Source organism: Gnatocerus cornutus, chromosome 5 (assembly GCF_029298725.1).
Source record: "Gnatocerus cornutus isolate USDA-ARS CGAHR chromosome 5, icGnaCorn1.1, whole genome shotgun sequence".
NCBI classification, from domain to species: domain Eukaryota; kingdom Metazoa; phylum Arthropoda; class Insecta; order Coleoptera; family Tenebrionidae; genus Gnatocerus; species Gnatocerus cornutus.
In genome coordinates, this window is record NC_142237.1 from 18958328 (window position 1) to 18972989 (window position 14662).

Here is a 14662-nt window from a genome sequence, read left to right on the forward strand (position 1 = left end):
CAGCTTTTGACGAGTTAATGAGTGTGTGGTTTCTTCTTTTTTTTCTTGACTTGTATTAGACTTAGAAGATTTCAGTAATTTTGCAAATTCACTGCGAGTTTTTGAGTTTTTTATTTAATCTTTTGGGACCGTATTCAGCATGGTTTGAATTTGCTACCCATGCATTTGTAGAGAGTTTTAGATCATGCAGTGGTTATATTGCATGGTAGACTTCTAGTTGCGTCTTTCAATGAGAGAGTTGTCTTTCATTGAAGGAGGGCGGTGAGTATCCGGGCGGCCCGTTTTGCAAGACTGAAAAAACGCAGGCGTTTGTATGGTACTCGACTGAAATATGCTCTCATGGGACGTCTTTGCTATTCCGGTCTGGTGCCATACGAATCAACAGAAGGCGTAGCCAGATCTGAGAGGGTGGCGTGTGTGTTGCAGGTGGCCTGGGATCCCCCCGGCCATACGGCAGGGAACACCACCCACATCCCTATCCCCCAATTCCTTCCAACCCCCACCAACACCCCATGATGTACCAACAAGACTCCTCCCAGTACTGTTATGATCAGACGGGTTTACAGTTAGCCTACAATGGCGCAGACAGGGGTCGAGCGCCCCCACACCTCCAAGCCGGTAAGTTGTCGGCGGCATCATAGGGGCACACTCAACACTCCCAGAGCAAATCTCTAGAACGGAGCCGAACCCTTTTTTTCGTTTCTTTTGTTTTTTTTTAAGAAGTTCCCTCAACAGTTCTGGAGATTTATCGGTCATTTCACAAGCACTCATCGGCACATCGCCCTGTGTCTAACACTCATTACATTTACATGTGCTCGCCTCATGGCTGTGCTAAAATCCACTGGGGTAATATCGTCCTGTACCGTCCCTGTTTACCCTTGTACCCATGTATCGCCATGTCTTCATTGATATGTGTTTGTTTTCCATGCTGTGCTGTTATTTTATGTTGCTTTTAGTGTGTGTTTTTATGTGCTTTTTATGTTTTTTTTTGCCACTGGAAAGTGCCGCTGACGAGAAAATCGCTTTTTATGTCGTAACAATTGAATCATCAGTCATAGAGTTTGCTATGGGCATGACATTTTGTAGACGCTTCCTTTATTTTGATGGAATATTCAAGTCATACCACGAAAACAACCAACCACGCTGCGACCAGAAACCGCAGCGTGGTTGATTGACTACCCGAAAATCGTTGATTAATGAATGAATTTTCTTGATATTTGTCATGCACGTGGGCACGTCGTGATCATCGACGACTTCACCCTCGAGTGTTCAGAACCTCGCAATTAACCCCGTTTGTGTCCAGGTGTGTCCGCAAGTGCCCCCGCATCGGAATTTGTTCGGCAAGAGTTACGTGCGGTGGTTGGTGCCAGAACAGGGCAGGCTCAGTCTGCTCCTAATAGGACTCCTCAGTCTCAGTTACTCAACCAGCAACAAGTTGATCTCGACGCCTTAGGACTTACATTCGAACTGCCCACATCTGGTGAGTTCGAATTTTGTTTTCAAATGGTTTGAATTTGGAGAAAATCAGATATTTTTTGTACATTGTAGCTTGTACTAACGCTAAGTTAACGATGTAAATAGCTAGGAGGAGGTAGAATAGTGTAAAAAGTCGAAACGGTTTTTCCTTACCACGAGAGAATTATAGATTCAGGTGGAATTTCATAATGCTCGCAACTGATACCGATTACATTTTTTTATTTAATTGCGTAATGGAACTTAATATTCATGGGATTCATTAACGCTTAAATAATGCTGCTTTTAATTAAATCGTAATTAAGTCACGTTATTTAATATGGAAACAAAAGTAAACAGTTACAGAGAGCCTTGAGTTTGCGTTAGCACAATATAAATTGTTCATTGTTATTATATTGTTTATCTGTTAACTCAAAGAACAAGAGAACAGGGAACAAACTAAATTTAGTTGGTAAGAAATGCATCCAATTGTTGAGCTCACTGTGCAAAATGTTTTTTTTGGCCAGGTTTATATTCTAGGGAGAAATTCAAATTTTTCTTTGTAGTGACTCACTTTTTTAGATTAATCTCGTCAGAGTTTGTTTGCATGAAAACGAATTACTTTTCTGGAAATGTGGCAGATTTGTAGTAACTGCCATGTTTCATGGAACCCGTTTTATTAATAATTAATTATCAAACTAACGATGAACTAGTATCAAAAGTTATAGAACTCGTTAGCTGATCGAGTTGATGTTAGCAAGTTCTATGACCACACCTGTCGTGCCCAAATATCACGTTCCAATTTCTAGGAATAAAATTCTGCATTGGCAAGAATCAAAGGCGCACCTGACGAGGATAAACGGTAAAAAAAGCGAAATCCGGAAACTAGTTTCACTAACACCATCTAACCATGAAATTTGCCAATTTCCAGTACAAAAAATATTTGATTTTGTGTTGTTACTAGCCCATGTTCTGTCGTATCAACGTAACGTTGATCCAACGTGACGTGCATTTAATGTGACATCCTGTATTATACTCTCCCTGTGTGTTTTTGTATACTAAACATATTAAGGGGCAGAGAGCACCCGCGTCGCTTTGGAAAGTTGCAGAGGACAGTCCAAAGCGGTAACGGTACTCCTGCAGGGAGTGCGTACAATGACATCGTTGTTGCGTGCAGGTGCGAGTGATAGCCCGAAACATTGGGGTGCGATGGGTTCAGATTTGGGCTCAATGTCTCCACAGCCAGCGACCTCCAGGGTAAGCCAAGCAAGCCACAAAACCTTCCTTACTGCTTGTCCCGCTTGCTCTGTTACTAACCGTTGCATGTTGGGGTATCATGGATAAGTGTACAGTGTTGTCCATGATGGTCCAGTAATAGACTTTCTGCGTCCGCTCTGTAGATTTCGTGATGAAGTTGGTACTGATTATTTGTTGTTACAGACTACTATGGAAGAGGCGCGGCCAGGTGATCACACTAACAAGTCGTCACTGCTGCAGAAGCTGCTGTCCGAGTGACCACCGCGTGTACATAATAGAGATATATACTACTAGGTACCTCATCGGTTCAGTACCGCAGGCTGTAATTTAGACAGGTTAGCTGTATCAAGTGCATTACTACGTTGCTTGTTCGTTTCGTTAGGGTAGTGCGGAGCGAGGGAAGGCGCAGAGGGCTTGAGTGCAATTGTAAATAATTAGAAGGACTTTGTTTATATTTATATATACATATTATATATAAATAACAATTATACATAATTATATTTTATTATTGGACTTGTTTTAAATTTTGATTATGATTACGTAATTGGAGCGGCGGCTGAGCGGTAGCTGCAGCACCCATCCTGTTATTAGTTATTATTTTGGATGTGTTTAGTGTTGTCTTCCTTTCAGTGAGTGTTCAAGCTACGCATTACCAAAAAACAAAAAAAATGGATTTTAAAATAATAACAAATAGTAACTGTTAATATTTTATACATAATTTAAAATACGTTATTTGGAGAGCTCGTTTTGTTGGACATTGTGATAGGCATCCAAGCCATGTTACTGTTGCTAGGAACGTTCCTAGACCTTATTAGTAATAGCATTCATACTTGATTATTGTCAATTACACCCCGCCACTAAATTAAAAGAAATGAACAAATTGACAGACAAAACATTATTTAATTACACAGATATTTTTTGTACATTATTGGAGTTTTGAAATATATCTATATATATTAAAATAAAACTATAATTTCTATGTTTTTATTTCTTTTCCTTCCCGCCACATCCAACATTAAATAAAAATAAAAAAAGCTGGAAGGACTAAAGACAAATATAAAAAGTGTATCTTAAATTTTCTGTTTAAACTTCCCGCCTCCTCGTGATTGGTCCATTTGAGCTGTCACACGTTCCTCCAATTGCATAATAGGACCATTTAAATTCTTCGGCTCCTGATTGGTCCGCTCCAGCTGTCACTTTTAACGTCATTCAAATAGGTTATGTTGTGATTTCAAAAATGTTGATTTCGCTCAGAAACGACCACAAAGAGCACTTAACTTTGCTCACTACTCAGACTGTGCAAGGTGAGTCAAAAAACTTACTCAATTTCCTTTAATTCCAATTATTTCCCAGTTCTTGTCGACTTTTGCAAACTAGCCATTGACTTCCTTCAAAACGGCCCGAATTTGAAGCTCTACACTACAGCGGCTGAGAAGTTATCTGTGGATTTGGATTCTGTTCAAAATTGCGTCTACGGTTTGGTTAATCTTCTTCTAATTAGTTGTAAATACAAGGTTGTTTATTGTTGAGGTTAGAATCGCAGCTTATTTCAGTGTTGTAGCTCAGTGAGGCGGATTTTAGAGACTCTATTCTAACGATTGGTTTCTCGAGCGAACAACACAGCATCCTCCATAAGTTCTACGAGTCAAAAAAGGATGAAATTGCGCAGATCATAGGCAAACTGAACGTGAGTGAGCCCCATTATGATGATTTAGATTGGAGGTTTGAAGTTCAGGTGAGTGGGGCTAACAGTGAAACCCTGATCGGCATTGATTATCTAGGTGTCGTCGAGAGCCCTCCTGCACCAGGTGATCCCTCTCATGACGTTAGACTTGAGTTTAAAAACACTGAAAGAGGATGGGAGTGGGTTTGAAAAGGAACACTTGTTGCTGCAGACAGACGTTACAAATTTGGTGCACATAACGCAAGAACTCGAAAAGGCTCTGAGTGAATCAAGGAGTAGACATTCCAGGAAAATCCAAAGAAGTTTATATAGTTAAAAAACACGTTTATTGTTCAACAAGTTGTTTGGGCAGTTTATGTGTCTTTCTTCTTGCCCCCAAGAACCTTCTTCCTTAGACTCCACATGTGCAAGTAGAGTTTTGGGAACACTAAACAATCAATGTAAAGTTACGGATAAACAACCCCTTCTGGTACTCACGTGGAATGTAAAGCGACATGATGATCCACAGCACCACTTGGTAATTGAAAATAAAGTTAACGCTATTGGGCATTTCCACAGTAAAGATTTTCTTCTCCCCGATTTCCTTCTGGGCGGCATAACAACACAGTAGTTCCCCAGTGACACCAATTGGGTACAGAATAATGAACGTGGTGTACCTACACTCTGATAAAGTTTCAACCACGCAGCTAATTAACTTACCTCAGCCACGTGACAATGAATGGAACTCCTCCTGCCAAGTTCAAGGCGTAATTTCCATATCTGATTATTTCAGTGACCGCCCAAGCTGCAAGAGCTAAATGCAAGCCGACAGTTTCACGAGCAGCTTGTGTTGTTAGGATGACTCCGCAAACGACGATGACTCTGGAGGCTACTTGCATTGCTGTGATTATAGGGTTTGATGGGACCATTCTTGTGGCGGCGTGGACGATTTCCAAAACTGCGGCATTTTGGAAGACTATCAAAGGCCACTTTATGGTGTTGTACAAGGGTGTTGCTTTATCAGAGAGGTGGTGCGTGATGAGGAGGTAGAGGAGATAAGTCCAACTGGAAAAACAAATTTGCATTCGTTCCCAGTGTTTTGCACACAAAGCCGGGCCTCATTGAATAACAAATTTCTTGTTGTGGAAAAGTGACAACTCACCACTTATGAATACGAGAATTTAATTAGTCGAGCCTTAAAAACTCTTTTAATTGATTTCAAATAGGTAAAGTTTAGGAGCACTTACAGAGCAATTATTACACAATTGTCTTAAAAACCCAATTATAAAATTTGTTACGCAAATTTCTTTACAACATAAGCAAAAAAAACTTCAATACCTAAGCAATTAATTGTATTATCGGCTGCAATGTGTTAAAACCCATTAGCTGACCGGTTAAAGGTCAGCTTTAACTAATTATTTAAACAATTAAACAAAGTTATTGTTTGGAAAACATTGTAAACACATTTTTGTGCTTTATAACTTTGAAGGTGATTGAAATAAACTCACCCAACAGTTTCCACCACATTATACCCAATTAAATAATTCTTCACCGTGCCGGAGGGCCCCTTCTTTACTTTAGCTCCAGTATTTGCCATTTTAACTTAATTTTAAATCATCTAATACAACACTACAAGCGGAGATGAGTGACGATTGGATCGGACGACTCAAGAACCAGTGATTGAACCCACCAAACCTGTCACGATACGTGCAAAGCCCCCACTTTTTTAGGTCTAAAGGTAAAGGCCAAATTAGCGTTTTAGGCAACCAGTGAAATTGGTAATTGAACCGACATGAAGGCGCTTGAGGTCTTTCTCACTGAACGAGGCCCCAATTCCAACTTTCCAAACTTTTGAATTCTTGAATTTACAAAAACATAACCTGTAAGCATGACACTTCGTTACGTTTCAAATTACAGAAACCTGTAAACGTGAAGTACGATGAAACAAATCTTTGGGAGACCACAGTAAAACAATTAAAGAGACAAGATTGGCCCCCGTGAACATTTCAATCAAGCCCTATGATTGTTACGAAAGATTTTAGACCTTGATCACCTCAAACATAACCTCACTTTCTTCTGTCAACGTTTGTTTTCATCGCGACTATCATGTCTTTATTCCGCAAGCCGAAAAAAACCATCCAGCGGCGCGTTTTCACCGAAAACGACGATGAGGATGAAGAGTCGATGGATGTGGAAGAGCAGCACTCCACCGAGCGTGAACACAAGAAAAAAGACAAGCCCTTGAAACACAAGCAAAAGCAGCCCCTTCTCAGTTTTGAGACCGAGGAAGAGGGTGAGGTGTTTCAAGTGAAGAAATCGTCGCACACTAAGAGAGTCATGAAAATGTTCGAGAAAGAACGGCAAAAGAAAAAAGAAATTAAACCAGAGAAGGAGAGTAATAAATCAAAGGAGAAGACTGAGATTGTCACTGATGACTTGGTGTTGGTTGTGAATCACAAGACGACGAATCAGCCGTTGATTTTAAGCGGGCGGGATGCGCTGTGTGCTGGGAAAGATGATCTTTCGTCTGAGGAGGACGAGGGGCCGACCCACAGGTTTTCAAAACCCGATAATTTTAAGAGGGTTTTGGAGTCCGGGGCGATTCCTGACGCGGCGATGATACATGCAGCCAGGAAGAGTAGGCAAAGAGCAAGGGAAATGGGGGATTGTATCCCGTTGGAGGAGGAGGAACCTGAAGATAAAGGGCGTTTGATGAGGGAGGACGACAACGACGGAAGCGACGACGAGAGGATCGACATGGATGTAAACTTGGCGCTACGCGACCAAGAGAGGAGAAGAGAGCAGTTCTTGGCGGCGCAGGAGTCAGACCAGGAGGTTGACGAATGGGAGCACCAGCAAATTCGGAAAGGAGTCACCGGTAAGCACGAACCCCCCAAACTTGATAACGACTAACTTTCCAACTTGTAGGAGCCGCAGCAAACTTACCCCCGGATGTTCTTTACGTTGAAACTCCCCAGCAGCCTGTCTCGCAAATCCCGATCCAGGCGATCGATCCTGGGGTCCCGAGGACTCCTCAAATGATCGCGGAAAAGCTCCGCGAACACTACGAGAGTGTCTGCGTCTCCAGAGACAACAACATAAAGAAACTCCAACAAACACAACAGGAAATCGAGCAGATCACTCTCGAGCTCAACGACTTGAAAACGAAGGCCCCAGTGGCCGCCGAACGCTTCAAGTTCTACCAAGAGTTGCGTGGGTACATCACCGACTTAGTGGAGTGTTTGGACGAGAAAGTCGGCGTCATAGGAAGCTTGGAGCAACGCGCAATGGACCACTTGGCTAAACGCTCGGAATGGTTGATCGAGCGGCGTCGCCAGGATGTCCGCGACCAAGCTGAAGAAGCGACCAACAAAGCGGGGATAATGAAAGCTGCAGAGGACGAGGAAAAAGTCCGACGAGCCGCGGAGAGGGAAGGACGTCGGACGCGGCGACGACGCGCTCGAGAAATCGCAGGACAGCCCAAACACGTGGAAGGGATGTCGAGCGATGATGAAATCTCCCAGCAAGACACCCTCAACTTCGACAAAGAACGCGAACAGCTCGATACGGAGATACAAGTCGTCTTTGAGGACGTCATGGAGGACTTCTCTTCAGTTGCTAACATTCTGATCAAGTTTGAGGAGTGGCGAGAGACGGATGTTGCAGCTTACAACGAAGCGTACGCTACTCTTTGTTTGCCGAAAGTGGTGAGCCCTCTGGTGCGGCTCGATTTGATCTTCTGGGACCCTTTGAACGACTCCGTGGACATCGAGCGACTGGAATGGTACCGAACGCTTGCTCTGTACGGTCTTCACGACGATGAAACGGAAGTGACGCTAGCTCAAGATCCTGATATCAATCTTTTACCGACCATAGTTGAAAAAATTATCATCCCCAAGTTGACACAACTCGTTGATCGGTGTTGGGACCCTTTATCCAGCTCGCAGACGCTGAAACTTGTAGGCATCATCACGCGCTACGTTCGGAAGTTTCCCACGCTCGGACCGGCGAGCAAAGCTCTAACGAACTTGTTTAACGCGATTCTGCATAAGATGAAGTGTGCCCTCGAGCACGACGTTTTCATTCCATTAACTCCTAAGCTGATTGAGAGCAAATCGCCTTTTTTCCAAAGACAGTTCGCTAGTGGTTTGAAGTTACTTAAGAACATAACGAGCTGGCAAGGAGTGTTAAACGACAACACGTTGAAAGAACTAGCTTTGACGTCACTGTTAAACCGATATTTACTCAGCGCGGTCAAGTTCTGCATGCTCACAGACGCCGTGTCCAAAGTCAGTTTAATCAGTTTGATTTTACCGAGAGTGTGGCTGCAAAGCAACACAACCGAACTCAAGATGTTCAATAGCAGCGTGTTGAACCTGTCGCAACAGTTGGATAAAAACAACCCTCTGCACTTGGAGAGCATAGAACTCTTAAACAACATTCTTAAGACTCTGCGCACTTAATGTAAAACGCCCAAAGAGCAATTAAAGATCATTTTTATTAAGTATTGTTTGTCTGCAATGTAGGAGGTTTCAATCGCTGTTTGAACAATGACACTGAAAAGATGGTTTCGGTTGTTATTATTCGCGCTCGGGTTCATTCTCATCCAGGTTTGTCAGTCCAAAGATTTGCAGTATCTGTAGGTGTTGATTTTAGACTCCGTTCAAGAAACGCGGCGAAGAAACCAACAAAATTGTGTTGTTTGCGAAGTTCTTTGCCACTTTTATGGACAACACGTTTATGTTTATAGTGCTGCAGGGTCAAATGCTAAAGAAAATCTTCTACAATTTGGACGTGGCCAGTTTGGACAATATCGCGCTTATGACTGACATGTTTGACTACGGATATGAAATGCAGGACAACTTCTGGAACATGATAAGTGCGGTCACGGGGTTACAATTCTAAGGACTTTTGGTGATGTCTAAAGAGTATTTTTTAATAAAAGTTAGGAAGAAATTACGTGTTTTTGTGTTCCCATTTTTTAGAAAAAAAAGGTGCAGACACAAGAGAAGAAAGATTTCGCGCCAATACTCAAACCGGTTGGTTTCTTCTAGTGACTTTTCCGCTGCTCTATTGTCGCCCCGAAGTTTGTTACTGTAACGGTTTTGTTTTGTTTTGATCCCATTCAAATTCAAATCGTTTTTGTGGTCCAGAAAAACCGGAAAAAGAACGTTACTGGGCGTTTTTAAGCTTTAAAACTGTTCACTTGCTGCCTTAAGTACAACAAAAATGGGATCTCAAGAGAGCAAAGTGGAGCAGCCTCAGGAAACCGTTTTCTCTGAAAGTGTAGTGGTGGAGAGTGCCCCATCGACACCGATTTTGACCCCTCTGGATCCAAGATCCCCAAGTGCTAACATTGCGAGGACCCCACTTGAAGTAAGTAAGACTTTTGTGGATTCTGTGGGTAATTTTGTGCTTCCAGACTATTCTTGGGGGTAAAACTGTGGAAAAGTGTGGAAACAAAGAAGTTGGCAATGTGATATTAGGATTGGATCCCAGATCCCCGACGGTGGAATTCAGTAGGACCCCCATAATCGTCGGAGCTGTCGCCAAAGACAAGCCAAAGCTCCAGAATAAGAATCTTGAAAATGTGTTGAAACAGGAGATTCTGAAAACGCCTGTTGGCCCCAAACTGTTGGATAGTAGCCCGATTTCTGCAGCCCCTCACTACAAGAGGAAATCGTTCGTCGGTTTGCTTGAGACCAATATTGATTATACTGAGACTGATCTAGACACTGTCCAAGCTCAAGTGTCCCTCAATCAAAGCTTACCAGTAGAGATTAAGGAAGATTTACCTTGCAACAAACTCAAAGACCAAATGGAGGCGCTGCACATTGAAAGCGCCGTCACGGAAAGCCTTGAAAAGTGTGACAAGAATGAGAACGAAGAAAAGATCAACATTACAGCTCAGGTCAAAGATTTTGATAAAAAACTCACGAATTTGATTTACGAAGACGACAGCGACGATAATAAACTCACCCTAAAAATTGCCAAAGTTAAAGAGAACAATCGCACGCCTCTGGGTGATAGGAACTTAAATGAGGAAAAAAGGGCCAGAAATCGTCTGAAAGTTAGTGACAAACCTAGGAAGTCCGACGGTAGTAAAATCCCGGTTTTTAAAGATTATCATTGTAGAAAAATGACGGTTCAGTGTGAAAACACTCCGCCAAAGAAACCAGAAGAGGGGCTGAAAAAAGTGCCCCACTGGGACGCCGACAAGACTCTAATTATTTAATTTATTCTACCCAGTGCGAATGGTGGCCTCAAATGGTGTATATTTATCGTAATTAATTTGTAAATACTTGGATTATTGTCTTGCCGTTCATAATAAACTCAATTTCTTTTAAATATTTGTAGGAGTTTTGAAATTTTACGATTGGTACCCCCGAAGTTCCTAAGTCACTTTTTAGGTTAAGTGTCAACTTCAAATTTCATAACATGTTCCCGTAGCCCCAGAACAATGCTTGATGCGATGCGAAGAAAAGTCAGTAAACTGAAATACTATAAGACGCCTCTTTTGATGGCATTCTCGTTCCTCCTCGGCTGCATGTTAACCATAAATCTAACCCCCATTGATAGAACCTGCAAACTCGAAGACTCCGATCGCGAATACAATATAATGAGGAACTCGAAGTTGAAGAACCCTGATCTCATTGTGTTGATTTTCTCAGCCCCCAAGAACCTCGACAAGCGTAACGTTGTGCGTCAAACGTGGCTGCAACTGGTCGATACAAGCCCAGAAAACGAAAACGTTAAGTTTAAAATGAAGCATTATTTCGTTATAGGGAGTCTCGGGTTGTCTGTGGATGATCTCTTACATTTAACCACAGAACAGTCTCAGTTTAGTGATATTCTAATTCTTCCAATGTATGATAGTTACGAGAATCTTACAATGAAAGTTTTGAAGAGTTTTGAATGGCTGAGTGAACAATTTGATTATGGACTTGGATTTAAATACGTTTTAAAGTGTGATGATGATAGTTTTGTCAGGTTGGACAAATTGTCGACGGAAGTTGCCAACATTGAGTTAATTTACGTAAAATCAGAGTTGAGACATTCCAAGACTTTGATTGAAGACACATCGTCTCCGTTCATTCGCACGAACTTGCAAATGAACGAGAATCAGGTGAAGCATGACGTACAATTGTACTGGGGCTACTTCCATGGAAATGCCCGCATTAAGGCGTCCGGGAAGTGGAAACAATCCAACTGGATCGTTTGCGATCGGTACCCCCCTTACGCCCTCGGTGGGGGCTACATTCTATCAAAGAAACTAGTCTCTTTCATTGCCAAGAATCAAGACAGTTTTAGGTACGTAAATCCGTGAAAATTCAACCTTTCTTACGGTTTTTTGCAGGACTTACAACGCTGAAGATGTGAGCGTGGGAATTTGGCTGTCTTCAGTCAACAACGTCCTTAGGATTCACGACATTAGATTTGATACGGAGTGGACTTCACGGGGCTGCCAAAACCACTATTTGATCACACACAACATATCAAAAGACGACATGCTGAAAATGTACGACAACATCGTCGCTTCCAACAATTTGTGTAACATGAACGTTATAAAAAGGCGTTACTACTTCTACAATTGGGCTGTGCCCCCTAGTCAATGCTGTAGCGTTAAGGACTAAATTTAGTGTATTTAAACCACATTAAAGAGCCATAAAATAAATAAAACTTAATCATCATCAGATTGAGAGTCTTTCTTTTCATCACTGACTTCAGGCTGCTTGTAGTGCCTATATTCAGGTTTCAACTCCCACATGTTTTTGTGGGGGTTCTTTAAATTGTAGTTGCACACTTCTTTGAGGATCTCTTTTAAATAAGTGATTGGTTGTTTGGTGATTTTGACCAGATCGCGAATGTTGTAGTACTGGTGCTTTTCAAAGGCTGCAAACAACATCTCCAGTACTGCGTCCTTATCGTCACGAGCCTTCTTTCCTTCAGCTTTCTTCCTCTCCATGTATTCAATCTAAAATCACAAAATAGAAGACGAAAAGAGGCGAAATTGCAATTACGTTGTTTTTATGATCAGAGACTGGTTTATACGACGTGACGACTCTCTCCAATTGCTTGACTTTTCGAGTCGGAAGAGACGCTTTCCTGATTGATTCCAACTTCAGCTTCATGTAGCAATTATCGGCATAAGGCCTACACTCCAATTTCTGCACAATTTTCCCTTCCATGTACAACTTCTCAGTTTCTGGTATCACAGCGTCAGTTTGCGAGGCTACAAATCACAACTTTAGAAAACGACATGCACAATCCAACTCACTCACGGATAACATGCGAGAAAACCCCCAACGTCTGCTGGGTGACTTTCGACACATCCAATCTGTGATCTTTTGGAATGGGTTCTTCGCCAGGCTCGCTCAGATTCAAAATTGCGGATGATAGCGTTAGAGACACTTGTGCCTTAGCGCCAGACCTTGTTTAATCAGCTATTACAGTACCAAATTTGAGTTGTTACTTACTTGCAAATTTTTAGTTTTCCTACTTCCATGTCGCTGGGGGCCTTTTCCCATCTATTTGCCACGTATTTGGGAACTTTGACGAGCCAGACGCCACGATTTGCGTTGGATAGGTCTAAATCGCGGTCAATATGGGAATCTTTCGACATTGTGTTGATTGGAAAAGTACCAGTGTTGTTAGGTTATAATTGTGTCAAAATCAAATGTCAAATGTAAGTGTCAGGCAGTTAGGGAGAAGCTAGATACCAATTCTGGAAAATTAAAAAAACCAGGCGTTTTTGTATTTAATGTGTATAATGTGTTGCCTATACAAAACTAAATGTTTGAATTTTAGTAGAAAAATGTTAAATAATTTATTTAATAATTTTATTATCAAAGTCAAAGCGTTTTATTAACATGTAATATTTATTCATAGTGGGGAAAAATGCATTACAACTGCAATTATGTTAAATGTAGTCATTTTGATAATGATTATCTTGAGTTTTAATTTTTACATTTAATTTTTTTTAAAGAAACTATTAATTTTGGAAAAGAACAGTTGCCCAGATATAAAACAAAATTCTTTGTGTTGGTATACTCAATAATTTAATTGAAATTGAGTAAATCTCGCAACTAATTCAACGATTGCTCAAATTTGATTGACGGAAAAACGGTCACATGTCACTTTAACATGATGTTAAATATTTAATCAGAATTAAAAGTTTTGTGTGGTTTTTGTAAATCAACCTTTTGTCTATCAAAGTAGTAATTCAAGCAAAAATTCTTAAACTGAGCACGTAAAAGGGCATTAATCTAATTTTTTTTATAAAAATATGTTTGGTATTTTTGAAAATTAAAGAGTTTTTCGTGTACATTTCAGGATTATCTACTCGTACAAAAAAAATCAAAACTCCAAATGTTAATTCATGACCATAAAAAGTAATGGAGTTTTGCACTATTTCCTATGCACTTCGGTAGGGGTCAGAAATTGCTTTAAAATAATGAATATTTAGAACAATTTTTGCAAAAGGCATATTTTTATCTTTTTAGTAATCCCAAAGATCTCTTAAGTCTCTTATAATCGCCCAAAAACTCTTCAAAATATTTAAGCCGATAAACAACTAAAAATGAATCTCATTATTAATAACTCGCGACGTGAGAATTATAAGGTTCTAAGTGATTTTTTGTGAGAATTTAAATTGTTGTTTTGCAATTTTGTTTTAAACATTTTCTATCAAGTATAAAAAAGAAGTAAATTAATACTTTAACAAGACAAAATGCCCCCCCCCCCCCCTATTAATTGATTATGTCTTAATATAAATACTTAATAAATTAAAGAGATATCACTGTTTTCGTGAACACTGATCAATTTAATGCAAATGTTAATTACAACCTTATCGTTCTCAGGTCGCGAACTATTTTTTTTAACTGAAGGCACTATGGAAATCTAAGACTTTTTTGAAGTTTTTCCAACTTTAACATCAATATCAGATCGTTTGTACACTTTCAAGAACTTCCATCAACCAAGAGCTTTGTTCCATCGAGCTCCAAATAACGTTTTAAGTTCTTAATTTGTATTTAGAAGCAGCGAATGTTTGAGCAGTCGTTGAAAGTTAGAAACGGTTGGTACTACTTCTGTCACAGAAAAAAAATTGTATGAAAGCAAATATAGCAATTGAAGATAATTAACAGGCAAGGATTAACATAATCGTGTAATTAAAACCGCTCGGCCATAGGCCAGGTTCTCTTTTTCTCCGCTTTTTTTCCAGTCGTCCTTTTAGTGGTCGTTCAAAGCAAACGTTAGGAAACGTCCGCTCGTGTTCCATGGGCTAATAAA

General features: G+C 40.7%; 8 protein-coding genes across 15 annotated transcripts in view; 6 read left to right on the forward strand and 2 right to left on the reverse strand.

Moving 5' to 3' along the window:
• Positions 1 to 3688, forward strand: part of tai (basic helix-loop-helix family member taiman) — a 61877-nt gene extending 58189 nt beyond the window's left edge. For 6 of the 8 annotated variants that reach the window (XM_088036339.1, XM_088036342.1, XM_088036341.1 and 3 more), the window contains exons 9-12: positions 427 to 618; positions 1304 to 1480; positions 2630 to 2709; positions 2893 to 3688. In XM_088036339.1, the coding sequence (XP_087892465.1) occupies positions 427 to 618; positions 1304 to 1480; positions 2630 to 2709; positions 2893 to 2967 (524 nt within the window). In that variant the 3' untranslated portion in view covers positions 2968 to 3688. The remainder of the gene's footprint in view (positions 1 to 426; positions 619 to 1303; positions 1481 to 2629; positions 2710 to 2892) is intronic. The other 2 variants (XM_088036345.1, XM_088036344.1) reach the window with 2 other exon arrangements.
• Positions 3689 to 3867: 179 nt separating this feature from the next.
• On the forward strand, positions 3868 to 4745 carry LOC148175441 (COMM domain-containing protein 2). The gene is made up of 4 exons (XM_088036503.1): positions 3868 to 4013; positions 4063 to 4223; positions 4271 to 4444; positions 4491 to 4745. The coding sequence occupies exons 1-4, from the start codon at positions 3947 to 3949 to the stop codon at positions 4707 to 4709; spliced, it is 621 nt and encodes a 206-aa protein (XP_087892629.1). The 5' UTR covers positions 3868 to 3946; the 3' UTR covers positions 4710 to 4745.
• Positions 4703 to 6257, reverse strand: Hacd1 (3-hydroxyacyl-CoA dehydratase 1). Its single transcript, XM_088036499.1, has 5 exons — positions 6165 to 6257; positions 5881 to 6104; positions 5093 to 5437; positions 4871 to 5049; positions 4703 to 4820 (listed from the first exon to the last, which is right to left on the reverse strand). The coding sequence occupies exons 2-5, from the start codon at positions 5967 to 5969 to the stop codon at positions 4747 to 4749; spliced, it is 687 nt and encodes a 228-aa protein (XP_087892625.1). The 5' UTR covers positions 5970 to 6104; positions 6165 to 6257; the 3' UTR covers positions 4703 to 4746.
• A 96-nt stretch (positions 6258 to 6353) lies between these two features.
• On the forward strand, positions 6354 to 8876 carry LOC148175443 (PAX3- and PAX7-binding protein 1). The gene is made up of 2 exons (XM_088036359.1): positions 6354 to 7250; positions 7301 to 8876. Exons 1-2 carry the CDS (start codon positions 6479 to 6481, stop codon positions 8833 to 8835), a joined length of 2307 nt encoding a protein of 768 aa, XP_087892485.1. The 5' UTR covers positions 6354 to 6478; the 3' UTR covers positions 8836 to 8876.
• A 46-nt stretch (positions 8877 to 8922) lies between these two features.
• LOC148175444 (uncharacterized) lies at positions 8923 to 9328 on the forward strand. The gene is made up of 2 exons (XM_088036528.1): positions 8923 to 8982; positions 9029 to 9328. The coding sequence occupies exons 1-2, from the start codon at positions 8923 to 8925 to the stop codon at positions 9275 to 9277; spliced, it is 309 nt and encodes a 102-aa protein (XP_087892654.1). The 3' UTR covers positions 9278 to 9328.
• A 125-nt stretch (positions 9329 to 9453) lies between these two features.
• LOC148175445 (uncharacterized) lies at positions 9454 to 10724 on the forward strand. The gene is made up of 2 exons (XM_088036468.1): positions 9454 to 9748; positions 9795 to 10724. The coding sequence occupies exons 1-2, from the start codon at positions 9602 to 9604 to the stop codon at positions 10605 to 10607; spliced, it is 960 nt and encodes a 319-aa protein (XP_087892594.1). The 5' UTR covers positions 9454 to 9601; the 3' UTR covers positions 10608 to 10724.
• A 35-nt stretch (positions 10725 to 10759) lies between these two features.
• On the forward strand, positions 10760 to 12066 carry beta3GalTII (beta-1,3-galactosyltransferase 6). The gene is made up of 2 exons (XM_088036452.1): positions 10760 to 11683; positions 11730 to 12066. The coding sequence occupies exons 1-2, from the start codon at positions 10833 to 10835 to the stop codon at positions 12004 to 12006; spliced, it is 1128 nt and encodes a 375-aa protein (XP_087892578.1). The 5' UTR covers positions 10760 to 10832; the 3' UTR covers positions 12007 to 12066.
• On the reverse strand, positions 11996 to 13063 carry TfIIFbeta (transcription factor TFIIFbeta). Its single transcript, XM_088036478.1, has 4 exons — positions 12850 to 13063; positions 12655 to 12803; positions 12394 to 12605; positions 11996 to 12347 (listed from the first exon to the last, which is right to left on the reverse strand). Exons 1-4 carry the CDS (start codon positions 12993 to 12995, stop codon positions 12054 to 12056), a joined length of 801 nt encoding a protein of 266 aa, XP_087892604.1. The 5' UTR covers positions 12996 to 13063; the 3' UTR covers positions 11996 to 12053.
• Between the last annotated feature and the right edge of the window lie 1599 nt (positions 13064 to 14662).